General features: G+C 32.1%; 3 protein-coding genes across 6 annotated transcripts in view; 2 read left to right on the top strand and 1 right to left on the bottom strand.

The window, feature by feature from the left end:
• LOC116777678 (transcriptional coactivator yorkie) overlaps positions 1-3,769 on the top strand; it is a 26,010-nt gene extending 22,241 nt beyond the window's left edge. Inside the window, exons 3-6 of one of the 3 annotated variants that reach the window (XM_032671363.2) lie at positions 70-210; positions 283-428; positions 807-1,061; positions 1,269-3,769. In XM_032671363.2, coding sequence (XP_032527254.1) covers positions 70-210; positions 283-428; positions 807-1,061; positions 1,269-1,361 — 635 coding nt within the window. In that variant the 3' untranslated portion in view covers positions 1,362-3,769. Of the gene's footprint in view, positions 1-66; positions 211-282; positions 429-806; positions 1,062-1,268 lie in introns of all 3 variants that reach the window. The other 2 variants (XM_032671356.2, XM_032671370.2) reach the window with 2 other exon arrangements.
• Positions 3,304-12,402, bottom strand: LOC116778974 (myrosinase 1-like). 2 transcript variants are annotated; one of them, XR_009753987.1, is made up of 11 exons: positions 12,271-12,402; positions 10,096-10,253; positions 7,887-7,978; positions 6,794-7,062; positions 6,304-6,708; positions 5,922-6,224; positions 5,504-5,638; positions 5,310-5,416; positions 4,967-5,102; positions 4,044-4,840; positions 3,304-3,830 (listed from the first exon to the last, which is right to left on the bottom strand). XR_009753987.1 is itself a non-coding variant. In XM_061529975.1 (10 exons), the coding sequence occupies exons 2-10, from the start codon at positions 10,143-10,145 to the stop codon at positions 3,807-3,809; spliced, it is 1,521 nt and encodes a 506-aa protein (XP_061385959.1). In that variant the 5' UTR covers positions 10,146-10,253; positions 12,271-12,402; the 3' UTR covers positions 3,304-3,806. The 2 variants fall into 2 exon arrangements, 1 of the variants encoding a protein (XP_061385959.1); XM_061529975.1 differs by lacking the exon at positions 4,044-4,840.
• A 1,298-nt stretch (positions 12,403-13,700) lies between these two features.
• On the top strand, positions 13,701-24,492 carry LOC116778975 (uncharacterized). Its single transcript, XM_061529609.1, has 18 exons — positions 13,701-13,953; positions 14,043-14,152; positions 14,242-14,332; positions 14,404-14,589; positions 14,811-15,193; positions 15,268-15,336; positions 15,417-15,585; positions 15,669-15,845; positions 16,160-16,315; positions 18,951-19,112; positions 19,204-19,313; positions 20,227-20,317; positions 20,430-20,612; positions 20,686-21,080; positions 21,168-21,236; positions 21,417-21,585; positions 22,823-23,002; positions 23,083-24,492. The coding sequence occupies exons 1-18, from the start codon at positions 13,809-13,811 to the stop codon at positions 23,250-23,252; spliced, it is 3,015 nt and encodes a 1,004-aa protein (XP_061385593.1). The 5' UTR covers positions 13,701-13,808; the 3' UTR covers positions 23,253-24,492.
• Positions 24,493-25,505: the final 1,013 nt, after the last annotated feature.

The raw sequence follows: 25,505 nt of genomic DNA on the forward strand, positions 1-25,505 counted from the left end.
TAAACGTTTCTATATAAAAAAATAATAATTTAAATAGTCACATATTCAACGTATAATTAATTTCAGCAGCGAAGAGTACAAGCACTAACACGACGACAGATCCCCTCGGACCTCTGCCGGACGGCTGGGAACAGGCGACTACACCAGAGGGAGAGATATACTTCATCAATCACGCAGCCCGAACTACATCCTGGTTCGATCCCAGAATACGTAAGTAGTCTAGACTAGTTCTCAGACGAGCTGTTACTGTATATGTGAATGAGTTACTGTTTTCGTTTCCAGCACAACACTTGCAGCGCACTCCCACGTCAGGCGGCGCGGCCGGCGGCGGCTGGGCGAACGCGGCGTGCCAACAGAAACTGAGGTTGCAGTCGCTGCAGCTGGAAAGAGAGAGACTCAAACAGCGCCAGCAGGAGATACGACTCCAGGTCTATATCACACTATCATCACTACTGACATACATACAAACGCATGTCATATAATATATACATATCAAACAACTTATCTGATGAAATAATGATGCCATACTTTTTTTTTTTAATATAATAAATTAAGCCTCGTACTAAGTATTCTAATGTCTAATTCAAATATTCAACATAATGATATCAATTAATTTCAAGTCACTTTTATTATATACTAAACAGTAGGATAACAAATAAACTAATTTCTATTTTAGAGAACAAACAAAGATAGATAAATCTCACCCATTGTCACCTGGGATCATATTTTAAGAATCAATTAGAGTTAATTTAGTATCGAAATTTAAATGTTGTGTATAACGTATGCGAATTGTTCGAATGTACCAGCAAGAGCTGATGGCGCGGCAGTCGTCGTCTATAGTGTCGTCGTTGGCCACCACGGAGGTGTCTCTGGACCCGTTCCTGTCGGGCATCAGCGAGCACACGCGTCAGGAATCAGCTGACAGCGGGCTGGGCATGGTACAGTACTCAGTGCCTCACACGCCGGAGGACTTCCTCGCCAGTATGGACGACCGTATGGACGTGGCCAGCGAACCCGGCGCGCCCATGGACGCTGACATCACACTCGGAGACACTGATCTGGTACGTTTGACCCCCCACTTGGATATCCTGATGATTTCCATACTCATTTCGCATAATTTCTACGTAATATTTGTGCAATTAATATCAACAAAAATTCTACGGACAGTCACCTGAAGTGTCTGAGCCCTACTCCCGTAAAGTGAACTGCTGATAGCCGTTTCTTGTATATTGCTGTATGATTCATAGATATTATAATTTCTATTCCAGCTCGGAGACTTCACAAATGATATTCTAGACGACGTACAGTCTCTGATAAATTCGACGCCTAACAAGCCAGATAACGTTTTAACCTGGCTGTAGACGTCGGCTGACTGTCGTCATGTCGGCGGGCAGTGTCGGCGAGTCCGCGTGTTGTCTGCATGTCTGCTAGTTTGGGTGTCGTTTGCGGCGACATTTAAAAACTTTTATTAGTTGTTACATATGTCATACGATGTAGAGTACTTACAGCTTCCGATAACGTCGTCTATAAACCGACAGTTATGGTGTACATTTCAATAAACGGCAGTATATAGTAACGTGTGAGTGTGCGGACGGTCAGGATCACTGTAGATGAATTAACTTGTAGCTAACATTGTCCAGAGGTGCCTTAGTTTAATGTTCAAAATTTCATGTCTCCGCATTTACCCGAATGAGACAAATGATGGTTATGCGACGTCTTGGATAAATGCGTTTGTTAAAGCGGGCATTCGATATACCAAATCGTCGAGTATCTCAATATGACAAAATGTGTTTCTAGCACGAGGTGGCGTCTATCGAAAATCGGTAAAAACTTCTTTGGACCGAGCAAAGTATGTGTAAACGAGGACTGTCGGTCTCTAAGTAAACGACGCACTCCCGTGCTAAGGCCCGTTTAAGAATTCGATCGAAATGGATTTATTGTGTAGCCATGCCCATCTCTATGGCTAGTCAATACTGTTATAGTGTTTAAGTATTCGATATTTGGGCAACCGAGCGTCGACGGAGGGCTGCAAAACTTTCTTTCGCCTTCGAAAGAAATCTCTTGCATATTGTCTTGTGAGCTAGGTTTCCCATACTCTTCACTTCTAGACTATCGGAAAGCCTACATTTCACACAACAACGAGACCGCGTCGGCTGGCCGGGAGCGACGCGTCGTTCTCTTTGAGCTATGTAACTGTGACTGTGATGACACCTTGACGTAACAGTGCCTTATTGTGCCTTTATACAATTTATTTATTGTGTTTATTGATAAGATGTCGATGATTATATTTCTACAATTATTTTTTACGATCGGTCTTTTTGATGTATGTATTAATATTACTTAAATAAAAACTACTTATGTAATCTACGTAGTTACGTGTTTTTGTCTACTTACACCGTCCTTGTGTATTTTCGAGATTATGTCTAGTAATAGGTATAGGCGTCGAGACCTAGTTAGTTATTTTGGCAACTATTATGTTTACTTAAACATTATGTTTGATTTGTACGATGTATTTTAGTATGCATGTGTATTGGATGTAGGCTGTAGGGAGTTCTATAACGGCTATAGTTGGCGCGCGCTGCCGCGACATCGTCTCGCAGTGCTTGTATGTGTGTGTCTGTGCGTGCAATATGTGTGAGTACTCGACTATAGCGGGCTACAGTGCACTGGTGCCTTTATGATACACAATAAAATATGTTTTTTTTTTTCTAAATTGCGTTTTAGCCCACCTAGTCTTTAGGATGTGTATGATTCAGTAAGATCGTTTGGACAATAATGAAATTAGGACTAAAAAAAATATTTTTTAAAAATACTACATTGAAAACTTTGCCATATTAGTAAAAGTACTATATTCTTGTAAGACTTAAATGTAATTATCAATCTTATAAGTAAATAGCAATTCTGTAACTATATGTAGGTGTAGCGGTGCTGGGTTCTTTAATGGGTACGTTATATCTTGTATCCCTTCGTCGTACTTTTTATTATTATTCGTCTTTTATTAATTCTTATACATTGTAAGTAGAGATTCTCATATTGTTCGGTTCATTATTCTGTAAACGCTTTTCCTTACCTTTAGCTTGTAAATTATATACAACTGTAATTTCGTTAGTGACATTTTTAATGTCTTTGCTATTTTTTATCTGTGTCCAATGACACAGATAATGCGATACATTAACTGAACGTCAGGAACTTCTTGGTGTCCGCACGTAATGAGTCGACGATGGAAACGCTTTAGCAGCGATGAGGCAATTTCAAAGCTTTAATATATTAATGTACTAACTTCGTTAACCAAAGATCGATGACTAATCAAATTGACAACGAACATATCAAAGTCATAGCTATTTCAATCTCAGAGTCGAGTTGAAGCCAAAAAAAATATATAGCCCATCGACCTGAAAGGAATACGGAACAGGTATTCCCACGTGGACTCATTACGTGCGAGTGTCCAACAGCGAGTTGTAAAACAATGTGAGACATTCCATGTTTACCGCGTCTTTGGGACAAGTCTTGGGACAACACGAATAATCATCGGAACAATATAGCGTTTGAGCTCTAACAACGTTTATTTCTTAAGTATAGACTATATTTACATACATATCTCTCAGTCTGACTCATGCAAGTTTTCTTTGTAGTGTATATATGACATTGCTTGTATCAGTGTTATAACAATGAAATTATGAATGTCATTTAAACTATTTTTTTTTTAATAATTTCATTGTAAATAATTTGATATTCTTATATGAATTAAATAAATATTTGTTTTAATATCCTCCGTAGTTTTAATTTCCATCTCGTCTCACGAGTCCTCAAAGTTCTATTCTCTGTTTGCGCTGCGGGCAATAAGTGTGGTTATCTTTAATATCTAAATATAAGTTTGGTTATCTTTAAAATATAATCTTTAAATTATTATGTTTAAAAACATAACACAAACAGTAATCATCCGAAAGCTTTTACCAAATAGCTATGTCATATGAACTAAGGAGAAATTAATTTACTGCCAAATTTGATTGGAATGAAAAATATAAGAGCATATAATCACTTACCTTTTTATGATTGGTTAAGCAGGCACCAATAAAAACCTTTCCCAATGCTCCTTATGAAATATTCTTATTAGATATTAGTTATATAAATATGAGTAATAGTTACTATATATACTTTAATAAATCCATTAAGCAAGTTCAAATTTAAGTTAATATTAATGTTTCCGAATAGGTTATAATTTACACGTTATTTGGAAGTTTTTAAAAAGTTATGCAATTTTAAGGTCTTGTAAAATATTATTTATTTCAAGCCATACCATACAAGCCAGCCGTTCTCACTATTTACACACACTCACTATTTACACGTTATGAAACAAGCTAAATCAGATATTTAGGACTTTCTTAACACTATTTTTCTATTAAATTTTTATTTATATTTATAAATTAACTATGTCTTTCGGAATTACCTACGCGTTTCTATTATTCCCCATTTCACGCTAAATTTCGATAAGTCTTCAGTAACTGCTACCACTGGTAATTGAATGAAAGTCGATAAAAAATAAGTGCAGTATCTCCGAAAGACATACGTTTTATTTAAATTTTAATTCGCAAAAATCTTTGGTAATCATTAATTTATTTCAAATATTTATTAATGTATACTACTTTTATTATGCGTATATACTATATAGGGATATAGTTTATTTGACATGTGTCAAATAATGCGCAAAGGTTGAGAAGCATCAAATCATAGACGATTTTAATTATAGTTAGTTATATTAATTAATTATTGGATACTGTTTAATTTGTTTAGTGTTTAGTGGTTTTAGTGTTGCTCATTTTATTCACACACGTTTCCGTACCTGTAAATAAGTAAGCTTTATGAAGCGAATCAACCATGACAAAAGTAATTTTCATGCAGTTGTGTTATTAGCATTGGAGATATAGTGAATTTGATTAAATGTATATTTTGATTCTAATCAACTTACAGCTGGATCCTTGAACCGTTCATCTTGAGGTATTTCCTTCGTTTCACATAATTGCTTGTAGTATTCCGCAGAGAGTTTCGGTGTTCTTGGGAGATTCGGATCCGTTATGTCCACGTGGTAAAGACCGAAGCGTTCACTGGAATATAAAACACCATATTACTATAATAAAAATAAACGATATGAACATATCATTTACTTGAATTGAGTGTGATTCCTTTTAGATTTCGCTGACGACTTACGGTTTTACGTTTCTTTTTTAATAGTCAATATATTGATTTTAATTTTATAATTAAAATGTGCCTAGAAAATTACTAGATTATATCTTGACTGGATTATAACTTACGAAAATCCAGCTCGCCATTCGAAGTTGTCCATTAGGGTCCATGCAGTGTAACCAAGGACTTTGACATCATCGTCATAAATGACATTCAAAATTTCGGAGAGGTAGTCCTGAACATACGAAATGAAATAAAAATAATAATTGGACTATGAAATGCTTGTGAATATTTAATTAATATTTAATATGTACGAACTTACGTTGTAATATCTAATACGGTCGTAATCTTCTATGGCGCCACGATCAGAAAATCCGTTCTCGGTGATGTAAATTGGAACATCATTGTACGTACTCTTGCACCAGCGTAATAAGTTTGCAAAACCCGTTGGCACTACCTGAGAAAAAAAAACAAAATAACTGTGATAACATAGTGTGATAATCAATAGGCTGTCCTTATAGATCTTATTGGTAAATTTATAAATTTATTTTTACATCTCTTAATAATTAGTAAATCCTAATGTTTTTGACATTTATTTTCGCACACAATACAGAGAAATATTGTAATATGACAATAAGATATGACTGATAGTTTTTAAAAAATTTCGTTTTCTGTCATTTATTATCTTACTTTTTATACAATTTCTATATTTTAAGAAAGTCTAATATAATAGTACTTACTCTTAGCCACTCTGAGGCTGAATCTCTACCCACGTCCAAACTTACAACCGCTCCAATATCTTTTAGCCAAGACGGGTGTTTGGCGAGAGAGTCCACTCCCGCGCCGGTTATCAAATGCGTGGTGTAGTGATTGATACCAAGGAAGTCTGATGTACCCTTAATTCTTTCAATCCAGTACTCATCGAATTGTTCTAATCTAGGTTTATTTAATCCTTCAGCTCTACTTTGCTCAGCAATATTTTCTACCATTACGACGGGATAGCCACCTTCTTCGGTGAAAATAGGATTTGCGAACCACCCGAACTGGAGAGGAAATAATTATTTTCATATGCTCCGTAAAAAACAAATGTAAAGACTATGTAAAAAAAGAAATTAAATATACTTTAAATTGGTTAGCAACTTCAGCCAGAGCAACTTGTTCCGCGTTTTCGGGATCACTTGGCTCGTACCAAATTGAATTTATTGAAATCATTATTCTTCCGTTTTGTATAGGTCTGTAGGTGTCGTTGTAGAGATGGTAAACTTCGGCGTGAGCTTTCAACAGAGTGTCGCTGCACAAGTAGTTTCCTACACCGTGGCTATCGATGGCAGGAGCTTTCTTGTCATCCCCATAAGCATCTTCACAAATTTCATAGGGCTCATTAAGTGTAATCCAGGATTTGACTTTATCACCGAACTCTCTGAAGCATACGTCTGCGTAATCGCGGAAGTAATCAATCATTTTCGGATTCGCCCATCCACCTAGGTCTTGGAGTGATTGTGGTAAATCCCAATGGAACAGAGTGACCTGTGGATAATCAAATGTTAGGCAAATTTATTTATTTCAGAGACGTTCCATAACTTTATGTAATAAAACTATATGAATATATTACCAGTGGTTCAATTTTTTTTTCGGCTAAAGCATCAAAGAGTGCATTGTAGTATCTAATACCATCAGGATTTATGACATCCATTCGTCCAGTTGGCAGAATTCTGGCCCAAGACAGAGACAATCTGTAGAAATCTACACCCATGTATGCCAGCTCATCTACATCTTCTTGGTAACGGTTGTAGGAGTCACAGGCTACATCGCCATTGGTTCCGTCAGCTATCATCCATGGCCGATTGTGAGACAGATGGTCCCACACATTTTCAGTTTTTCCTGTGAATATGTTTGAGATAAAAGATTTTATTTTGAGATAAGTCAGTATATACATGGAATTATTTATCAGTTTTTAGACATTTTGAACTAAACACTGACTTCATATGTTTATTACGATAAAGTTTGGGATTATGATTGACGTGTCTTAACAACAAGCTATCTGTTCTTAAGAGTTCCGATAAAATGTGGATTCTTATCAAATAAATACTTGCTGTTTATTGCATAACGTTGTTTCTTTAAATCATACATGTTGTTTTCACACTCGATGAAATGTCGTTCAGAGCCAAATTATGAGAAGATCAGATACAATTACAACGAGAGGGGATGAATGGTTTTTTTGAAATATTTTAAATTCCATGGATTTACCTACGTATTTACTTTCTTTGATATATAAAGCATAATTTTGTTATTGATATGCGTATTCAACTTATTTCATCCATAAATTTTTGTAATTAGTATTGTTGTTGGCCCTTCTGCTTCGACAGAATCACCCAGATGAGCGTAAATGAGCGTATGCTGAGAGCCAAGTTTATCAACAGACATTTTCCCTAACGTCTCACCACGTCGAATTTTTTGTGGTGAAAATCTCCTTTTCTATAATCTAACATGTTTTCATATATTTTTTTCATTTTATTATTGCTGACATGTGGTTTTTGAAAAAGTGATGTTAAAGATCAAAGCTCGACATAGCTTTTAAATTAAAAAAAAATATATACAAATTTTGGAAATAGCTGAATTCGTATTATTTCAATAACTGTTTTTAATACACAGAAACAATGTTCGTTATTGTTTTATTATTTGTTTAGATATTTCTTATATCTCACCACTGACGTTCCATGACCCTTCTATTTGATGAGCAGCGGTCGCTACTCCAAAGGTGAATCCTTCCGGAAACTTAGTGTACTGCGCATGTCCCCTTTAAAAAAGTACTATTAATGTAAAACAATTTTAAGAAAATTTTAAAATGTCTATCGATTTATGAAGGGAATATTGTAAATTTTCCAAATAGATTTTTTTTTCAATCAAATACCATTTAAGAGACTAAGTAAATATAAATAAATATCTTATTATCAATACCAGGTTTTGTCAGAGTTTTTGCTGGCGCGAAATTCACTAATTTTATTCTAAAAATCATTAAGACATTTTTTTAACCCTTCGTCATAAAGCTAATAAACTTTTTGTGAATTGTGTTGTCAGCTACGCTTTTCCCACTTCACAAGATCAAAAACACATTAAACTAAAAGAATAATAGCCTTTTTTATGAGAGAATTTTTGTTAGCAAGAATAAAAAAACTTACAATATTATTTAATTATTATGTATGCATATAATAATGCAATGCTTTATTCCGATTGTTTAATATATTCAGATGACTTAAAATCTTTTTTATTGTTTATGAATGTTCTGTATTGTTAGCTTCTGTTCTCGACGGGAATTGACTCATTACTATCCTGTTACAGAATCTGTTGGTAATAACTTTTCAGGGCATTTCCAACTATTTGTTTTCCTTAACTTCGTCTACTGACTTAAGAATTAAAAAATATCTTATTATGTTCTATAAACATATCATTTTATAAACTTTTTAATTATTATCATTTCAATTTGTTTATAGTCTCGTTTGGACAAATAATATGCTATTATGCAATATTTAACTGCTATAGTGTAAGAATCTGTTTTGTATGTTGAAATAACAAAAACAGTCACAATTTAAACTAAAACGATATTAAGGTAAAATATTAAGTATTTGACACATAAAATATAAATTAGATATTTTATATCCATTTAATGAGTCTAGTTATAAAAATATATATATATATATATATACGGTGCCGACATGTCCTTTGTAAGTGATAATTATGGTAATAAAAAAGGTAAACTGATGATTAAAAATGAAGTCTTTTCTAGGCTAATAGTTTTAAAGAGTTATTAATAAATTTTTTTGAAGGATATTGTTAGTATCGTGAGACCGCGTCCTTTTTAAGTGAAAAATTTTTAAAAACCTCATTCGAAGATTTTTAATAGGTCACTCTTTATTTGAAGATTAATAATAATATATTTTTAGATCAAAACTATTAAATCTCTTATGTCTACGGTTCGTTTTAAATATGTGAACAGCTTTCCCATAAGTGCACTATCTTTCCTGGATCACCACTTCGCTGTTTTGAAATTGAACGATGGTGAAACGGAGTCAAACAGATTTACTCCTGTCAAATGAAACTAATATTTTTCGGATTATACAACGCGTATTTTATTATTTTAAAAACTACATACAACACACTCCCGACGTTTCGGTTACTTTGCAGCAACCGTGATCGCGGGCAGACAAGATGTGAAAACTGCTGTTATTTCGATAATTAGTTAGATAGCTACTTCGGTATTAAAACATAAGTCATTATGTCAAAAATCGTATGTTGAATAAAGGTCATTATATTAAAAATATTTTAAAGTTTTAAGTCAAAATAATGTTATGTAGGCAAAATTTTACTATATAATCTAGATATAGGAGATGACTTTAAAATCAATACATACGTTTTTTTCGATAAATGACCTAAAAAAATGTGTATTACAATTTAATATAATTTATGTGTCAAGTCTTATAGCGTTTAGGTAGTTTTTTTCCTTCTTACCATTATATAAATCAAGGACAGTTTTTTCTGTCGATAAATTTTTCTAGTTGAAAATCGAAACAGTTGAAAACAATCAACTTAAATAATAATAAATGTCTGTAACGTTTAAGAAAAACTATGAAATAATTTATTTTATAAATTAAAATATACTAACAATTAAGTCGTCAATGTATTTGTTGAAATATTTTCGACCATGTCAAACACGTTTCCATTCAATCTTATTATAATATAGATGTATTTATAAATACTGTTACTACGTTTTGTTCGAATTACGGTTCGAATTTTAGCTCCTGCATGTAATAATGCTTTAAATAGTACAACCTGTTTAATCTTTGTCCAAAGTCCGCTACGTTCAGTGACTAGTTATAGCCGTGTTATGATTAACATGGAACAAACAATGGTACTTACGAATGTACTAATGCCAGGAGGGCGATAAAAGTTGCCTCTTTGATCGCCATGTTGTCGTGCAGCGTCGCGGCCTCACAGTACCACACTGTTTGTATCAGCTAATCTCTTCTTTTTATGTGTACAACATTCAACATCCAGCTAACGGTAATCTTGAGTACCTGGTGGATATGTCATTTTATAAAGATAAATTTATGAGAAGATGAGATCTAAGACTTTCGCTAGTATTCATTTAAATGATACTATTATTTTTCGGATTACTACGCGTGTTTTATTATTTTAGACTTAGACTGTACTCGTACACTTATTAGACTTTTGTCTATTTTTATGTAGTTAATTAAACTTATAGCAAAAGTTCTATATTTTAGTCAGAAAACATTTTTTTAATGTTAAATAGAATAAAAAAATAATATCCTGTTAATCCCCTACCAATTATTATTAATTAATTGATTTATGATCTTTTATTTTTTTTGTATTTTACGGCTATATACCTTGTTTTAGACTCGTTTTGTGCAGATTAAATTTCGAAATCATTTTTTTTTCTTTTATGTTAATATTTTTTTCTGGGATCAATTTTCTTGTAATTATAATAATAATTGGTTTGGCTTAAAAGCATACATTGAAAGGTATACACTATACATTCAAGCCATGTAGAAAATTAGAACTCAGTTATTGGTAACAATAATTACGGGATTTTCTTTCAGATTCATACAAAAGATTTTCCTTTTATATTTTCTACTTATCATTTATAGCTTATCAATAAAATAATTTCCACGTCCACAGGGGTCTTAAGCCTATATTTTGTAGATAATTTTTAAGATGAGATATTATTTTTATCTTATCCACAGTTACTAAGTGTTTTCCTTTTTAAATAAGAACTATTTTGGTTGTTATATGAAGACTGAACATTTTGTTATTTAGATAAATTTTCCAAATACAAGAAGAACTTATTGTTTTAAATTTAACGCGTTTTTATATATAGAGTTTCCTCCCGGTGTTTACCTTGTTTATATACTTGACTATATTTAATTTTATAATATTAGAATAGCTCAATATCATAATATTGACATCAAGAGTCACTATGAAATTAAAATTAAGTGCCGTTATTAACTAGCGACTGTTAGACCAAAATGTACCTAATCGTGTAAATACTAGGTGAATAAAGTTTATTTTTGTCTAATTGTATAAATGCTAACTCTATTTTTGATAAAAAAAGGAAATAAATGAATTAAGTGAGTACATTAAACATATTTAATAGACTAAGAGCCATTGATTTTCAGACTAGAGTTATGTTACGAATTATGTTATAACATATTGACGACGAGTATAATATAGTAGTAGAAATAGATTTTAACGCTGGGCCGATGGTATCTTTTAAGGACCTTAGATTGTGCAATCTTAAGTATCTGTTGTATGATTTGTGCCAACTAATTTAAATAAAAACAATGAGTATGATTTTACAGTTTAATAGCATCGACTATACCCAATATTCTATAATTTAATGAGTTTCTTGATTAGCAATCAAACTTAGTAAAGATGACCTTAGCAAATACTGATCTCGCTAAATAGTTTATCCGGCCCTAGGTTTGTAAAGTAATATTTCTGTTTTTCGACTTCTGGACTCGGCAAAGTAATTAACTACAGCCATACGAAATTCCAATAACTTTGAATAATAAAATTTGCACATGGTGCGAAAAAGGTGGTCGCTGGCTCTGAGTCCGCCATTATTATATGCTACTTTCACTTAATTTATCAGGATTATAAATAGTATAAATATTTTAATATTTTTTTCTAATGTTACTAGCCTACCCTCTCATTTTATAACCGCAATTACTCAAATGATTTTATATTTGGGCAGCTCTACTGAATTTTCGACAAGATAATTACAGATATTGATATTATAAACAATATGTCATTACTTTTTTTTTATTATTTCTTTACTCGCACTGGAATCGTGGAATATTTTGCCAATGTCAACGTTTTTATTTGCTGTACGAATTATAATCTTGAGAACCTACAGTTTACGAATCTCATTACTTTTATTTCTGTATTCAACTAGTTATAGTTTTTAAATATTTTTTAATGAATATACTGGAAACTTTAAACAAAAATCTATTTAAAAATGTTGCCTAACCTCGATGGATGATGGTGACAAAATAATAAAAAAAATTTACTCACGCGTCATGTCTCATCGAGTAGACCCTGCATAACACACAGATAGTCCACGGAGGTAGCCAGTGAGTGAGTTAGTAGAATTCCCCTAGTGAGCACGTCCCTGACCTTCCACACGTCAGTAGCGTTATAGTTCTGGCGCAATAAGGACGCTACTCTTCTAAATATTGACATCGGGTGAAACCTCCACGGTTGATCGAACCACCAACTGACAACATTTTTTTATTACCAAAACTTTTAGGGTCAAAATAATTGACTACCAAAAAATATCACTTGCACTGTATTTTATCAAGATCAAGAATATTAATTTGAAAATTGATATCACTTAATAATAATAATTTACCTGAAAAATAGGCTTTCGCACGTGAAATAAGTGAAGGCTATAACAAAGAGTGGGTATAGGAGTGGCAACAATATTAGAAGGCAGAGAATCAGAGATCCGATTAGTTTTAGAAAGGTTGGAAAACCAGCGCCATATCGCCACAGTGAATGGATATCTCCTGCGAATTGCACCACTAATAGTCGAGCCTTTTCCAATCTACTCGCTGAACGGAACTGTACATTTTCGATAATTTTGTTTAAACAAAATAGTTAAGAGACCATTACTTCGGTGTATCAAGTTCTTACCTTGGCCATCATCACTTTATTTGATCGGCGATATGGTTTCATGCTATAATTTTCTATTTAAGCGGTTCTACAATTTATTTATTTCTTTGGTCATTTTAATTTGGTTTTGGTTGGTTGATATTTAAATTTATATTCAGTACATTGTTGCGTCATGTAGGAAATTATGTCAAAGTGATTTGATTGTCACACCTGATATATTTTTTAAACGTACTAAACTCTAGCTATTGCGGATTATTTAGAACCAAGAATAAAATAGCTTTGCAGTTCAATAAAAACAAAAAAAAAAACTATTTTATCGAATTAAAGTATTTGGACAGACCTGATAGTTTCTTGGCTTCATACGAATAAAGCGACTATCGACAATGAATCGAATTGGGGAACAAAATAAATATTTCGTTTTCCTAAAATATGTATATTTGTGCAAGTAAAGACAGGTTTCAAATATCTCATACGGCTTTGAATTGGGAGGAATATCAACGTATCCTTGTATGACATCCATTATAGGTCAAAGAGTTATCTGCGATCCTCATTAAATAATAACCGCATTTGTGGAACCTTCAACTTAAATTTATCTGTGATTAGCTAAAAATAGTCTTTGTTATAACTTCTCTTCAATGTTTAATTTGTCGAATTATTCTTAATATTTTTACAACTACCCCAAATATCATGCTGAGATAAAAATATAGACAATTATACCAATAATTCTATGGGCTGTGATTCGTTCTTTAATAAAATCTATAATTTGGTAATGTGACAAATAACTTAATTTATTTTTTTGATACAATTATATTGATTACAAGGGTAAAGGTCTTCGTCTTATCGTAAAAGAGTTAATAATATTGCATAGACGGCTTGTATATCACCAGTAGTAAGGTGATTATCACGTATTTTTGACTTACTCGAGTGCTTCACATAATATGTTGTTAATTCTTTTATTATGTTCTATAATATTTTTGATTATCCTATTGGATTGGTTACACAAAGATGAAGGATTCGAAAAGATTCATGGTCCGAAATGTGTATTTATATTGGGGAATTCTTTAGACATTCTAAAGGATTCAGGTAAGAAAAAATATATTTTATTGGATAACGTGTATTAGTTATAATGTTTAATTTCTATTGTTTTATTAATGTGCATGAATCCGTTTCAGTTAAAATATTTTATCAGTTCCGAAAATTAGCACATAACTATAAGAACTGCTTTAAATTAAAGATTTTTACGAAAAAAATCCTCATGGTTTATAATCCGCAAGACGTCGAAGTAAGTTTTTATTTTCAAAGCTTTATTAATGATATATCCTTATTTAATGTGCACTTATAAATAAATTTATATATATGTTCATTCAACAGATCCTTTTAAGTGGAAAAAAACACAGTAGCAAAGGTTTCCTTTATAATTTTCTTCGACCCTGGTTGAAAGATGGCCTGTTGTTAAGTGACGGTGAGATGTCTTTTATCTCGTAAGGTTATTCCAAAAACTGTTCTTGTTAACATTTTTATATTTTATTTTAGGAATAAAATGGCATTCACGGAGAAAAATTCTTACACCTACTTTCCATTTCAACATTCTACGTCACTTTAACTCGGTTCTGTTAGAGAAGGTGCAAGCATTTGTTGAACGTCTAAATTCTGAAGTTGGTAGTTCAGCTACGGAAATTTTTCCTCTAATAACGGAGTTTTCTTTAAATTCTATTTGTGGTATGTCTTACAATTTATCCTATTCTGATGACAACAAAAAATCATTTAATGGCTTTTACTATACCAAAGTTTTTTTTTTCTAAATGTTACAAAATATTGGTAGAGGTTTTGTGACAAAAATATTATTTTTGATATCTGCGGAATTTAAGATTTAATTTAAGTAATACGAAATGTAGATGTAATTAATACAGTTCCGAATGCTCATTAACAAATATTTTTAGAAACTGCAATGGGTACAGCATTGGAAGACGAGAAATGTGATATGGGGCAAAAATATAAAGATTCAATTCATACCTTGGGAACATATGTATTTTCAAGAAGTACGAAATTCTGGATATACCCTGACTTTATATTTAATCTCTCACCACTTGGAATGAATCAGAAAAAAGTTCTAGAAGTTATAAGTCAGTTTCGTAATAACGTGATAGCAAAGCGCAAGTTGGACACAAATGTAAGACAAATAGAAGATGATGATTGTGATGATGAATATTTTATTAGTAAAAAACAGAGGCTAGCTATGTTGGATCTGTTATTACAAGCTGAGAAAGAAGGACATATAGACTCTGATGGCATTAGTGAAGAAGTGGATACATTTATGTTTGAAGTGAGACAAATACAATTTAATTTCATCATTCAGCTTAAGCCTATATTTGTTATGAGTTTTTTGTCGATTTTTAGGGTCATGATACTGTAGCAACGGGTCTTCAGTACATCTTCATGTTATTGGCTAATCACGAGGATATACAGGTAGATTATCATTGAATGGCAGTGCGGTTTATATTTAATTATTGCGGTTTATATTTAATACTTCTTGAAATTATTTTCAGGACAAAGTTTTCTTGGAATGTGAAGAAATACTGTCGAGAAATAATGGACGACCTTCAATCAATGATATGGCACAAATGAAATTTTTGGAGGCCTGCATAAAAGAAGCCTTAAGACTCTACCCACCAGTATATTTCATAAGTCGTATAGGGGACGAACCAATAGAACTAAGTGAGGTTTTTTTTTTAATAGTTACTACGAGTGTTTAAAATATGACTAGTTAGTCAATGTTTTTTTTTTTTTGAAACTACCAGGCAATGGACACACATGCCCAGCTGGAACAGACTTTAATATTTTAATTTATGAACTGCATAGACAAGCGGATCAGTTCGTGGAACCTTACAAATTTTTACCAGAACGATTTCTAAAGGAACCCACATGGCATCCATTTTCGTATTTGCCTTTTAGTGCTGGTCCACGAAATTGTATCGGTAAGGTTTTTTTTTTAAAGACAGGAAGTTCTACATTATTACTATTTTTGGAAACAGAGTGAGCAATTTGAATGATATTAAAGATTTTTATATAAAGCGCTCGCAATTGATAAGTCACCTAAAAATTTTTCAGAATATGTTTCAATGAGTTAAAAGTAAAATTAAATTTTGTGAATATTTAATTAGATGATGCCTCAAATTAATCAATTTTGTGTTCGTGAATAAACATAAATTAGTCGCTTTTGGATTTAAAAATTTTTTTTATCTTTGAATATTATTTAAAATATTTGAATTATTTTTGTTTTCGTAAACAGGACAAAAGTTTGCGATGATGGAGATGAAACTGCTTCTGTCAAAAGTCTTGACAGAATACCGTCTGCTGCCGGTCACTAAACCGCAAGATATTATATTTTATGCTGACATACTGCTTCGTTCTAACCAAGTAAAAGTTAAAATCGAAAAGAGAAAAAAATAATTTAAAGTATGGAATCAGATTCCTTGGTATAACTACAATGACCGGAGCTTTTTGTAATATTTCGAAAAATTAAAAGACATGTAAAATTGACTATTAATAATAATAATAATGTTTGGATTATTGACAATTTATTTAAATTAATAAAATATTTCAAGCATGTAATGTCCAGGCTCACGAGCTTGTTATTTTTTATAGTTTTATACAACAAAATGTAAGGCAATACAGAAAGAGATGCTTCAAAAATCATTATAACGATAAAATTTAATAAACTTTACTATTATAATAATTTATGGTGGCGGAAACCCGACATAGTTTTAATTTTATCTTATCAAAAATATAATAACAACTGTATAAATACTTCTGTATAAAGTAATAATACGCGCTAGTTCATACATATCTATTTTAATTGGTTGGCCACAAAATACTCACACAACGAAACATGCCTGCAGTTGGATAAATGTAACAGGAGTTGGCCTATGATGGTCAAAACCTGGGTTTGCATCCACATGCTGTCTTTGGTGGTACTTTCGTCCACAAAGCAGTGAATCGCTGAGACAAGTTTCGCTTGTGCTGCTATTATTGTCCTTATGTTTTTAAATCTCTTTTGCCACTATGTCTAAAATATATGTCACAAGAAGAATTCTATAGTTAGAATACCGTTGGGTTTGCCTTTTTAAAAAAATTGTATACCCAAATATATACCCAAATTGTACAGCATAATGATTTAGTTCAGTTCACAATTTGCAAAAGATACGGGCTAATAAATATTATATACGTAATTTATTACGCCTTTTTCTATTAAAATATTATAATAACTTTTACAACTAAATTTGCTATACGGAACAATCCACCACTTGGAACAGTGTATGTGATGTACTTATATGTTCTAAACATTGAATCTTAAGCCTTAAGTTGTAATAAAAATATAGTCCGGACAAAAAGTATAGACCATAATATAAGTATCTCAATTAATGTCTTTATACTTTGATGTATTATTAAGCATTCCAAAGATAAAGCGTTTTTAAAAGTATGAAAAATTTTACATGAAATGTAGCTATGCACACAAATATATACATTACACTGCCTGTTGTATTAAATGGTTGTCGGCGTAGATAAACCACTCCCAGAAGCGTTATTGACGATGTAATTTTGGAAAAAGACTATATATATATAATACTATTTGATATTTACATATTAAATTATTACGATTTCTTATTATTCCTCTTTTATTTCTAAATATCGTAAAATGACAGTATGCATACACACATAGGACTTAATGTGACTTGTCCTGAGAATTAGCGTACACTGGTAACATAAAAATTCCTCTAATTCTACAACAACCACATCTACTTAAAGTTTTTTTTTTATTATAAGACCACCAGAGAAAGAAGAGCAGTTATGATACAAAACAGTTTAAACTAACTTAAAATAACTTGGAAAATCGTTGTCATGTTTATTGAACCGAGAGTTTTCCTTTTCAGATTTGGAGTTTTTTTAAGTTTTTATACCCGACTTCAAAAAAGCAAGAGGTTCTCAATTCATCATTTTTTTGTGAACTGTGTTTGATCCAAAAACGTCTTCATTTTTATAAAATTTTATTCTTTATTATTTTTAAGCAATTTTTCAAATCTGTATCTTTAATAACAAAAAGGTCGTAGGGTCTTTAATACGAATGGTCGTTTCGTATTTGAATATTTAAGTTTTGGATTTTTCGGATCTTCCAAAAAACATTAAGTAATTAATACCTTTTTATATCTCAACCTTAAAGAATATTATGGAAGAAAGAATAATGGCTAACTTTCTATGTTGTATTTAGTGGTAGGAAATTTCTTCGGAAAATGGTAATTTTATTAAAAACGATAATTCCGACGTAATGATAATACTTCAAAGTGTAATTAGTAGAATCTACAAGTTGACATGAATTGAAAAATTTTACAATCACCAACTCATTTAACTGTCACTTTGACTGACAGGTCATATCAAATGTAAAGTAGAAAAAAAAAATGTGCTATTTACATACACCTCAGATACCTAATACATAAAACAGTATTTCCATAGAGATTAATAAGAATTGTATTTTATAATAACAAAATATAAATCTCAATGGATAAGGAAATAAAGCAATCCATATGGCTCATTCAGCGCATTGTTAGAATTTAAGAACCAAAAATGTGAAAATTAATTATAAAAGATCTGTATTTTATTCCGCCTTTCTTTTGCTTGTTACTCAAAACATCGCATAATTATATCGAAGAAAGATATCCAACGGATTCAAATTGCCACTATTGAACATAGAAGTAATCATTTTAACTATATATATAAAAATTTAGTCCACTACACGTCAAAGTAGTGCATGAATAAGAAAAATTTTATAGAAGAGAAATAAATAATGAAACAAATGAATGAATATCAAAGTAATTTATTTGCTAAGTAGTAGTTTGTTACATAAATGTTCCCTGTGGTAAATAAGATAATAATGTATGTATATTAAAAATATAGTTGGTGTGACGACCACTGAATTTCATTAATATATGAATGTTAATTTCGTACATGTAATGTTAACAATATAATATTTAAATTTTAAGTCAGTTTCAGACAAGGAACCGTGATAGCATTTTGAATTAGTGTTTAACGCTTCAAGATGCTTACTATAATTTGTGTCATTGTATTGTCTCTTTGTTTAATACATTTGGCATTCAATTACAATTACAAGGCAAGATTATTGAGAAAAATTCCGGGACCCGATGAGAGCTTTATCGTCGGAAATGCTCCTAAACTTTTCGTGTCGCCAGGTTGTGTACTTTTATTGATCATTTATTTAGTGTTTTTTTTTCGTTTGATACTTTTCGTTTGTGATATGTACATTTTTAAAATATCTTTTAGTGGAACTGTTCGCAATGAGTCGACAGTGGAGTTCAACTTTCAAAGATATATACAGGTTCTATGCATTCCCTGTGGCTTCAGTTAACATATACAATCCAGAAGACGTAGAGGTAATGTATGTCCTTGTAAGTAAATGCCCTTAAATATAAATAATAAGAAACAAGGTACCCAAATATGCACACAAAACTTCATTCTTGTTATAGGTAAAAATTGTAATACTGTTAAAAAAACGTTTGTGAAAATTGAGGGGAGAAAATGATTTCTTTTATAACATATATCTATTAAAATGTATTATATAGCCAAATATCTATTATAAATGTCTATGATAAAAAATATTTATCCATTGAATGCTGATAACCTTCGCTTCTTGACACACATTATACAATATTATTTTAATTAAAAATATATAAGTACGATTTACTTATAACAAAACGGAGTCAATCAAAGGTTATTAGTAATTACTTAAAATGTAACTTAGTAATTGTATTTTGATTGAACATTGACAGGAGCGTTACATGGCAATATTCATACAAACTATTCTCCCATTGGTTCAAATTCATTTATTAAGGAGTTGCCATATTTAAAATAAAACTTTTACAACATAGATTTATAAGTTATAAGGTATTATAAATTATACATTAAGCAATAATGAGCGTAAAAAAGATATTTTTTATGTTATAGTTTATGCTGTTCAGTGATTTTAAAGAACTTGTTTTTGCAGATGTATTTCCTTATTTAAGAACAACCAAATCATGGCTCACTTTGTAAATAATTTAACATTGATTAAATATATGATGTAAAAAACTTGGAGAAAAGTGCAAGTTTAAATATCTCATTTGCTAAGGTCTCGTTTAGCAAAGAATTTTATTTTTGATACTTTCCAGAAAAACACAGTAACCTTAGTTCCATGTAATGTTAAAACCAAGAAGTCCTTAACGAAAATAATAGTATAAAATAAACACATATAAACTTAGTCGTTGAAAAAGCTTATATTGTTAAAAAACTATATTTATATGGTTTCAGATTATAACTTCGAATATGAAATATCACGAGAAAAGCCGTATTTATAAATTTTTTGCGCCGTGGCTCAAGGAGGGATTGCTGACTAGTAATGGTATTTTTTATAACTTGAATTTTTTATGATTCTTGACTTGGTATGTATATATGTATGAGTGTATGAATGTATGTGTGTATATATGTATGTATAATATTTAATTTTATTTAAGGTACCAAATGGCAGCATCGAAGAAAAGTTTTAACTTCAGCATTCCACTTTGACGTTCTGAAAAAATATTTTGATTCTATAGACGGAAATAGTCAAAGACTTGTTAGAGTCCTCCAACAAACTAACGGTCAATCTGTAGACGTTGTGCCAATATTATCAGAATATACACTCAATATTATTTGTGGTAAATGTTGTACTGAGTCAGTACTATATACAAAACATAAATATGTTACTAATATCGTACTTCTTTTAATTAGAGTCGGCAATGGGCACTGCTTTGAGTGACGAATCCTCAAGTGAAGGAAAAATGTATAAAAATTCTATTTATCAGATGGGACATACACTATTTCAAAGATTTATTAACATTTACCTTCATCCTGATTTTATTTTTAATCTATCTTTTCTGGGAAGGAAGCAAAAACAACATTTGTCAGTTATTCATAATTTTACTAAGAATGTTATCAAGAATAGAAGAAAACTACTTGACATTGATAATATATCCGAAACTAAAGTTGCCCAAGCAGCTGGTAACATTAGTAATGTTTTTAAAAAGAAGAAAGCTGCCATGTTGGATCTATTACTTCTAGCAGAAAAAGAGGATTTGATAGACGGTGATGGAATACAAGAAGAAGTTGACACATTTATGTTTGAAGTATGTAATTTGTTTGGTGCCTAGTTAGTTTTTATTAGTAGAAAATAGTGTCAAATAAATGTGCTATAATTATCCGTTTTAATTCAGGGTCACGACACTACTCAAGCTGCGTTAACTTATTGTTTAATGTCTTTGGCAAACGAGGAATTTGTGCAGGTAAATATATAGAAAAAGGCAAACCGAAGAGTAGGAAGGGTACATTTACATTCAATTTTCCCAATACCTTAATTGAAAATTTCACTTTAATTTATCATAACAGCGATATCTTATAAATATCTGTTTCTTAACTCTTTGGTATTGAAATTGTTTGGATCTTAAATGTGATTATTTTTTCAGCAAAAGGCGTATGCTGAACAAGAGTGTATATTTGCTGGCGACAACCGTCCTGCAACCCTAACCGACTTGTCAGAAATGACCTATTTGGAATGTTGTATCAAAGAATCATTACGACTCTATCCACCTGTACCGTTCATTAGCAGGAAAATAACTGAACCGACAACTCTAAGTTGGTTTGATTGTCATTAATATTATGATGATATAGAGCACAAAGTAACAGAGTAGGGTTAGGATCAAGTCAGAAAGTCTTTTATTCGGCAAGACGAGAATGATAAATATAAGATCCATGCAATGAGTTTAGAAATACAGAACGAGTGGTTAGACTTAGGAGATTTTTGCATCCCATTAGCACTAAAATTGCGCACCTTAATCCATGATTGGTCGCCAGCATTGCTAAAATTCTATCTCAATGCGTTCCAAATGACTCTCCCATATCAGAGTAATTTAGTAAGATGGGGTAAAGGTACCGAAAATACTTGCTTTATATGTGGGAAGGCAGTTGGAACAGCTAGGCATTTGTTAGTGGGATGTAAGGTACTCCTGGATAGCGATCAATACTCGCGTCGTGACGATAGGGTTCTGGAAATCATACGTGAAGCGGTTACTCTTTCGGTAGCCGGAGCGCAAAGGGAAATAACCACAAACGAGCGATCAGTAGGTTTTGTGAGAAAGGGCACTAGGGCTATAAAAACAAATATCAAGCCTTACTCCATCCTTAAAGCGGCTACGGATTGGCTACAATGATGTATACGCATGAAAAACAATACAAAATCCCTGGGGATATTTGTGCGTCGGCCTCCAGACCAGACATATTTATGTATTCGCGAATTTTAAAGCGCGTTGTGATGATAGAGCTTATGGTTCCTTGGTAAACCAAGATCCCCAAAGACCATACCATCAAGGTCAACAAATATTACGAGCTCACAAACGAAGTCACTCGAAATAGGTTCGTCGTGGATTTATACGCGGTAGAAGTGGGAGCGAGAGGTATAACAGCTAAATCTCTCTCTACATCCTACTAAAAGACTTGGGCCTGTCAAGAACTCACATCAATTCATTCTTGGAACGTACTTCGAAGGCAGCCCTAGTAGGTTCTTTTCGAATATGGTTAGGTAGGGAGAGGAGCTTGGACAGTGGAGGTGAGCGTTTAACGCGCGTTAGTTAGGGGCCTCTTAAACATACACCTGGGTCGCAAGTCCCAGGCACCCGCACGGTGAATCCATTGAATGCTAAGAGGTTTCGTCTGTCGGTAATTTGTTTTCTACAAGCATAAATTGTGAAACTACGTATAATAACGATAATAAAAATATGTATAATATCACGGATATAAAAAAAAAATGACGAAAGAATACAACTTATTCTTTAGTCCATCAACGTAGAAGTAAAATAAACTTCAAAATTCACAGGTAACTACACCATACCTGCTGGAACGACATGTCATATTCATATATTCGACTTACATCGCCAAGAAAGTATTTATAAGAATGCCCTGAAATTTGATCCTGACCGATTCTTAAAAGAAAACTCAATCGGGAGACACACCTATGCATATATACCATTTAGTGCGGGCCCTAGAAATTGTATCGGTAATTGAAGTTTTATATCATTTTAACCTTTTTAAATTGTCTTCTGTTGTTTTGCTATAGTTCTTTTACTTTAATTTCAGGTCAGAAATTTGCAATGATGAAAATGAAATCATCTCTCTCCGCCGTATTAAGAAATTTCAAATTGGTTCCCGTCACTTCACCAGATGATCTTTGCTTTATGTCTGACATAATCCTTAGAAATCATGCACCAGTGTATCTAAAATTTATAAAAAGAAATAGAATCTGTTAATAAGACCTTTTTAGCAAATTTATTTTAATTGTATAATGATATTAAATATAATTTTGAAGAAGTTTGTTTCTAAATCGTAAATTTTTTTGATAGTGCTTTGTTTATCTTTTTAAAATTTATATATTTTTTAAACGTAGTCGGTTCCACAATGACCGGGTCTAGTATAGTTGTGTTGCGTAAAATAGTACATTTATCGTGTCCAAGAAACACCCATCGAAATTAAATGTCTTAGTTTAGCAGGCAGTTGAATAACGAGAGATTTTTTAAAATGCGTAAACTGAGTATTGAAGTGTCATAAAGTTTCATTTTAAAGAAGATTTTGCCCCCACCCAAAAAAAAGAAAGACTCTATGTGTGCGTGTATAAGGAGTCTGTCCTCTCCTATAGCACAGTGAAAAATTGGGTAAAAGAGCTTCGCCGACAGGGAGAGAGAGAGAGAGAGAGAGAGAGATTGAAACCGTCGAAGACATTGGCCCCGACGGTCGACCTGTGGAAGTGCTCGCTCCCGACACGATTGGTCTCATCGTAGAGGAACATCGTTCCTAATGAACGCCGTTTGAAGATTAGAGAAAGTGCAGCTAGGCTTGGGCTCTCCAAAAGTACCATTCAACGTGCGATCCATAAACACTTCACGTAAAAAATGTGAGTGCAAGATGGGTACTGAAACTTCTTTCAGAGGTACAAAGACAGGACAGATTGTGCTCTGGTTCGCAGTTCTTGGACCTCTGTGCCGAAAATTCAAAGACTGATCAAGCAAGCAATCAATGACTGGTGATGAAACTATGTTCTACAAAGTAAGCGTGAGTCAATGGAATAGCGTTATAAGGATGAAAAGCCCCCTAGAAAGGCAAATTTTTAGGCGATCGACTAAAAAACTTATGTGCCCAATCTTTTGGTGGATTAAGTATTTATTTCCAAATTAAAACGGAACTTAACAAGAAGAAAGTTTTTAAACGATAAAGAATGTTCGGTGTTTGAGGATAAATCTTGTAATTATTTTTATAAAGGTTTCGAGATGATGTTGCACAGATGGCAGAAGTGTGTTAGTATTCATGGTGATTATATTGACAAATACTTTTTGTTTCATTTTCTTCATTAGTTCATAGTTCCAATTAGTAATGGGACCTAGTTTTTAGGACCCAAGTAAATAAAATTTGCCCCATTTCAGTTTGAAAATTATGTTTGATTTGGAGGAACTTCTTTTCTATTACTTTTTTGAAATAAGCATTGTGGCTGTGATTCCAAGTCTGTAATGGCAGCTGAAAGTGAATTTTTGTATAATTTTATATATATAAATATCCAATAGTTACCTGTTTACGCTAAACAGCAATAGAGACTTGTTAATATTTTGCTATTATTTTAAAAATATTATGTTCAATTGATATCAGCTAGCTTAGTAGAAGTTCCAATTGGCACAATACGTTAGCAGTTACCGTTTTTCATTCAATAACCTACTATTACTGTAATGTGAGAAGATTTATATATTAACAACCCTTAACGAGAACTGTCATTGACGATGTTAACTCAGAGTAAGCAAACTGCTGACCAAAGGATTTGTATGAAATGTCTTACTGTAAAATATTTATAACATAAAATATTAAAGAAACCTGGCGTACAAGTTAGACATCTGTAATAGATTATTTGATAGAATTAATGTTAGTGATTGATTGATTTTTTTATGGTGGAATAGAAACACATTAAAGTTACATTATTATAAGAAAACCTTAGGTGCACTTTCTTCAAAATAAACTACATATTATTAAGTTGTTTATTTTATTTATTATAAATATCTATTATTCATTAATGCCATCTTGCTATCATTCTAAAGTTTAGGATTATTAGACGAGATAACCTTTATTTATTAGACGAGATATTTATAATTAATAATAGATAGTAGCAAAGAAATCTTTCAATCATATATGAATATCTGATGTATAGTGTTAAAGTATTCTAATCAAAGGATTTCGTATTTACATAGTGTGATAACGAAATATTCCGCCAAGTTCATGATGACAGTCATCTTTCTGTAAGTACATCCAAATTTCGCTTTCTGTTTTTGAACAACGCCTTTTGTTTGAGCAGTTATATTCTTTGAAAACGTTCGAAAGCAAAAATTTCTTAGAATCTATCTTAATAAAAGTCGTGGTGGCCTGGAGGTTAAAGACCCGCATCTCACACGTGAGGGCGCGGGTTCGAAACCTGGCAAGTACCAATGTGATCTTTTCATATGTACTTTCTAAGAGTATTAAGACAC

The sequence above is a fragment of the Danaus plexippus genome, chromosome 6 (assembly GCF_018135715.1).
Source record: "Danaus plexippus chromosome 6, MEX_DaPlex, whole genome shotgun sequence".
Classification (NCBI taxonomy): Eukaryota; Metazoa; Arthropoda; class Insecta; order Lepidoptera; family Nymphalidae; genus Danaus; species Danaus plexippus.